Here is a 5,470-nt window from a genome sequence, read left to right as displayed (position 1 = left end):
TGGCTGCCCAGGACAGCATGAGACATTTGGCCTAGGGGATCCTCAGGAAGGTCCTGCGGCTACAGTGCCAGGGCCACCTGCCCCAAGCTGCCACCTGCAGCAAAGGGTTTCTCTTTCCATGTCTTTCCTGCACACATACAGTGCCCCACGCTTGTTCCATCTCCCCACAGAGCCCTTTCCCAAGAGAGCTGATCTGTGCTGACCTGGCCAGCTGTTCCTGCACCCCTTCCCATGCTCCATACAGCTGCGACCTGGCGGTGCTGCTCTGCAGAGCAAGTGGGCTGTGGTGCCCAGGGCCATGGGGTGAGTCCGCAGATTCACGCTGGTCAGGGTGGGAGGAAGACTCAGCTCAGAGTGGGTCCTGCTCACTCCCCCTCAGCACACAGACATGGCTCCTGCAGCCCCAGAGATCCCAGACAGAGGATTCTGGGCAAACAAGTCAGTGCGGGGTCCTTTATTTCATTAATACACACAGAGAGTACAGCTCTTTATTTAGAAAAAGACAACGGGTGACACCAGACACGTAGTTACAGACATAGATATCAGATGAAAAATAATTTTCCTTGTCGGTAGAATTAATACAACAAAGAACACCTAAAACGAAAGAAAAAAAAAAAAAAAAACTTACAGAACTCATGTTGAACTAGTAATGCGTTATTTTATAGGTGACATGCAGAAGCAGGAGGTCACTTCATTACAGCTTTTGAAAAGTAAACAGTCATCACTTTCCTTATAGACTCTTTGAGCTCCTGGTTCCTCATGCTGTAGATGAGGGGGTTCACTGCTGGAGGCACCACCGAGTACAGAATAGACACCACCAGGTGCAGGGAAGGAGAGGAGGTGGAGGGGGGCTTCAGGTGGGCAAAAATGCCGGTGCTGACGAACAGGGAGACCACGGCGAGGTGAGGGAAGCAGGTGGAAAAGGCTTTGTGCCGTCCCTGCTCAGAGGGGATCCTCAGCACGGCCCTCAAGATCTGCACATAGGATAGCACAATGAATACAAAACAGCCAAAAGTTAAACAGGCACTGACTACAATAAGCCCAAGTTCCCTGAGGTAGGAGTGTGAGCAGGAGAGCTTGAGGATCTGGGGGATTTCACAGAAGAACTGGCCCAGGGCATTGCCCTTGCACAGGGGCAGTGAAAATGTATTGACCGTGTGCAGCAGAGAATAGAGAAACCCAGCGGCCCAGGCAGCTGCTGCCATGTGGACACAAGCTCTGCTGCCCAGGAGGGTCCCGTAGTGCAGGGGTTTGCAGATGGCAACGTAGCGGTCGTAGGACATGATGGTGAGAAGATAAAACTCTGCTGAAGCTAAAAAGGCAAACAGAAAGAGTTGTGTAGCACATCCTGTGTAGGAAATGACCTCAGTGTCCCACAGAGAATTGGCCATGGACTTGGGGACAATGGTGGAGATGGAGCCCAGGTCAAGGAGGGCGAGGTTGAGCAGGAAGAAGTACATGGGGATGTGCAGGTGCTGGTCCCAGGCTATGGTGATGATGATGAGGCCGTTGCCCAGGAGGGCAGCCAAGTAGATGCCCAGGAAGAGCCAGAAGTGCAAGAGCTGCAGCTCCCGAGTGTCTGTGAATGGCAGGAGGAGGAACTGGGTGATGGAGCTGCTGTTGGACATTTGCTTTTCCTGAGCACGGGGCGCTGTCATGAGAAAGAAAAAAAAGACAGTGAGAATCCAGGGCAGAGTTCTCTGACAAAAATCAAACCAACTCCCATAGACCCTCCCCTGTCACACACAGACACTCTTGTGTTTTTCTTGGAGTACCTTTTTCAGCACTGTTGCTGTAGCCTTGCTTGGGGCTGGAAAATGTGCAACTAAGAGCAGGGCCTCTGCCCATGGGCTGTCGATAAGTCAGCCCAGCTCTACAGAAGTGTGGCCAGGGGAACGGTGGGGACTATCCTGGTTCTGCTAACACAGAAGGGCTGTCAGCACTTGCTTTCCCAGTGATAGGGAACAGAGATGGTGACGGCAGTTTAGGGGTTCCAGGTTTTTTTTACATATCCCCCCATATTCACTGTGGAGTGTTGTTGGATGTCAGAAACCCTCAGCCCCAGAGACTGCATTGCCCACAGGCCACAGATCAGAGCAAAGCTGGGACACCTGTGCCCATGGACACACCTGCAGGAAAGGACCCCCAAGATCAGGCTGTGACTCTGCAGCTGAAACTGCCATCCCCAGAGAGCCTGACAGCAAGAACAAGATCCCAACAGCAGTGACCCAGAGCAGGGGAGCAAGAAGGAAAATGCGGTGAGGGTGGGGGTGAGAGAGGCCAGGGCAGAGGCAGCCGGGCACTCAGACAGCATCCCCCTTCCCCAGCTGTGCAGCCACCTCCCAGACACCAACAGTGCCGGGCAGCTGCTCTCAGCCCCTGTGCTCTGCAGAGGAACTGCAGCTCTGGCTGCACAGGAGCTGCTTCATGCCTTGGAGCCCCCGGCCCTGAGGGCAGAGGCTTTGCTGGGTGGGACAGGAGGCCAGGGGGCTGCTCACAGGAGGGATCTGACCTGCAGGGGATCATATTGAATTGTCTGTGTTCTCCCTCCCACAATATATCTGGTTTAGATTTCCTCTCCTTCCCAGATTATATCCCTGCTGCCTGGAGATTCTCCCCTGGGAGGTGTTTCCCTGTCCATGTCTGTTCCCTGTCAGTGCTCACAGACCATCCCACCCTCTGTGCCCTCCCCCTGGCCCTACAGATCCTGCCTGTTCACAGGGCACTGCCTGGGGGCATCTTCCTGTCTGCAGGCTGGAAAACAGGACAGATCAGACTAAGTATAAGGTGTCTAGCAAAGGTGATGCTGATTCTGCATTGGCAGAGGAGAGGCAAGGCATGCCAGGATTCTCTTAAAGACCTACTGCAGTTCATGTGTTTCAAGTATTTGTTTAAAATTAAGAACAGCCTTAATCACCACCCATTCCCCAGAGTAGGAGACTGAAAACACAGACTCAGGGAGGTTCCTTATCTTTGTAGGACTCTTTGTCTTCTTCTCCTTGAAACCTCCTCTTGTCAATATTCTGGAATGAGCTGGAGCTGTGATTAGCCCCGACCCACGGAGAACCCAGCAGCAGAAGGACCTTGCCCTGCCGGGGCTCGCTCCTTGCCCCCACAGCTTCTCCCCTCAGTGTTGCTGAGATCTCCTGGGCAGGCTGATCGCTGACCCTGGCAGGCAGCAGAGTCCCTGCCCGGCACAGCCCTGGGGTGCAGGGACGCTGCTCTGCAGGACAGCCCTGGGCACCCCTGCCTGCACATTGACATTTACACCCCACAGCCACCCTGGGGAGAACGCAGCATTCATCTTGTCCCTCTGGCAGTGCAGAAGGCAATCCCTGCTCTGCAGCACATCCTCCCGTCTGATCAGAGAACCTCTGAGAGCTGTACTTACATCTCTCGCAGGTTCTGCAGTGTGACAGCTTTCTGAGATCCTACCAAGATTTGCAGATGCAATGCCCTGCAGCCACAGGCTTCATATCTGAGAGGATTTCATTTCCAGTGACCTCTCAGCATCCTCCCAGCCCAGACTGCGTTTCCCTCTCTGTGCCTGGCTCCTGTGCCCTCGGTGCTGCAGGCAGAGCCCTCAGCCCTGCTGCGTGTGCAGAGGAGCTGCTCCTGGGCAGAGCTGTCTCTCTGCAGCGCTGCCGCTGCCATGAGCTCCCTGTGTCCCAGGAGCCCAGCCCAGCTCAGCAGCACAGGAGCAGCCCATGATGTCCCTTACTCTGTCCCCTCTGGGCTCCTGCAGGTGTCTCTGGGGCCCCAGTGGCACAACTTTGAAGTTGAAGTAATCAGTGATGTTGATTCTCTCTCCTCTTCAGAGACATTTCTTTCCAGCATTGTATTTTTCATATTAAAAAATGAATTGGTATGAAAATAATCTTTTCTTTTTCTTCCATTAGACAGAACACCAGGAATATTACAGCAAAGTATCTAATTTCTGAAAACTGCAGAAGGAATATCTTCAGTTAAAGGTATTTAGGCATTTTGTTCTGGTTTTACACTCCTAGGTCTAGAGAGACATTCATCAGTCTTTGGCCATGTCATGTCTTTGCTCTGATTCAAAGCCTTTGCACACATGGGCTCTTGGACACTTGGAACCAGGTTTCTTGTGCAGGTCAGAGCTGGGCTGGTGCCACAGCTGGGGTGGTTCAGCCCAGATGTGAAGCCATGTCCTCAGCCAGGGACCTGACTGGGGAGCTGGAGCTGTCAGTGCTGCAGACAGAGCTGTGACACGGATGGAATGAACTGCCAGGCAGGGTGGCAGGAGTGAGTTCATGTGGTCTGCAAGGACAGCAGCCTCCAAGCACAGCAGCAGTCCAGATCAGAACTGAGTCCAGACCTGGAAGGCAATTCAACGCCCCATAATGAGCTGTTACTACTGCAGGAACAGTTGAAGGAGAAATAAAGACACCGTATGACTACGGATAAATTTAATAAGAGAACGCATTGAGAATTTCCATTCTTCTTTTCCTCTGCCTTCACCAGAAATGTTTCCTAGGTCTCTGTTACATGTGACGAGAATCTGGAGGACAACCAGCAGTGGATGTGGATCAAGTCAGGGTCACTGGAACTAACACAATCCTTTCCAGTCTATGGAACAGGAGGGGCAGCATCCCAGAAGCTGGGACAGCAGGACAATGTCACAATGAGGCCAGTTTCCACCATCTTGGAAAGCTCAAGGAGATTGAGGAGACTGTATCAAAAGCAGCGTGGTCAGCAGGACAAGGGCAGTGATCCTTCCCCTGTGCTCTGCATTGGAGAGGCCACACCTGGAGTATTGTGTTCAGTTCTGGGCCACTCAGGTCAGGAAATACATTGAAGTGCTGGAGCGGGTCCAGAGAAGAGCAACAAGACTGGGGAAGGGACTTGAACACAAGCCCTATGGGGAGAGGCTGAGGGAGCTGGGCTTGTTTAGTCTAGAGAAGAGGAGGCTCAGAGCTGAGCTCAGCACTCTCTAGAACTACCTGAAGGGCAGTTCTAGCCAGGTGGGGATTGGTCTCTTCTCCCAGGCAGTCAGCAATAGGACAAGGGGGCATGGGCTTCAACTCTGCCAGGGGAAATTTAGGCATGTTTGCAGAGAGTGGTCAGGCATTGGAATGGCTGCCCAGGGAGGTGCTGGACTCACCATCCCTGGAGGTTTTTAAACTGAGATTGGCCATGGCGCTTAGTGCCATGATCTAGTAAACAGACTGGAGCTGGACCAAGGGTTGGACTTGATCATCTATGAGGTCTTTTCCAACCCAGTCGATTCTGTGATTCTGTGATTTTCAAATTAGGGAGAGCTCTCAGGTTCTCCCTGACCACAGGAATGATTCACATGAGGTTCAGGGCTGCTTTACAAGTGCCCCCAAACAGCCCTGACCACAACTTTTCCATCCTTTCTCTTTTGCCCTGAGCCAAGATCTTCTTTTTTGCTGTCCTAATGCCCTTCCAGAAAGAACAGCCCATGTTGTTAACCCTTTCAGAGCAG

At 52.7% G+C, this 5,470-nt stretch overlaps 1 protein-coding gene across 1 annotated transcript; it reads right to left on the bottom strand.

The window, feature by feature from the left end:
- Positions 1-308: 308 nt before the first annotated feature.
- Positions 309-1,628, bottom strand: LOC308052594 (olfactory receptor 14J1-like; the record flags this gene model as incomplete). The annotated part of the gene is made up of 1 exon (XM_080364656.1): positions 309-1,628. One exon carries the CDS (start codon positions 1,626-1,628, stop codon positions 687-689), a length of 942 nt encoding a protein of 313 aa, XP_080220782.1. The 3' UTR covers positions 309-686.
- Between the last annotated feature and the right edge of the window lie 3,842 nt (positions 1,629-5,470).

The sequence above is a fragment of the Nesoenas mayeri genome, assembly GCF_963082525.1.
Source record: "Nesoenas mayeri genome assembly, contig: SCAFFOLD_35, whole genome shotgun sequence".
Taxonomy (NCBI): domain Eukaryota; kingdom Metazoa; phylum Chordata; class Aves; order Columbiformes; family Columbidae; genus Nesoenas; species Nesoenas mayeri.
Note: the sequence above shows the minus strand (reverse complement) of the source record. Positions and strands in the feature narration are given on the sequence as shown.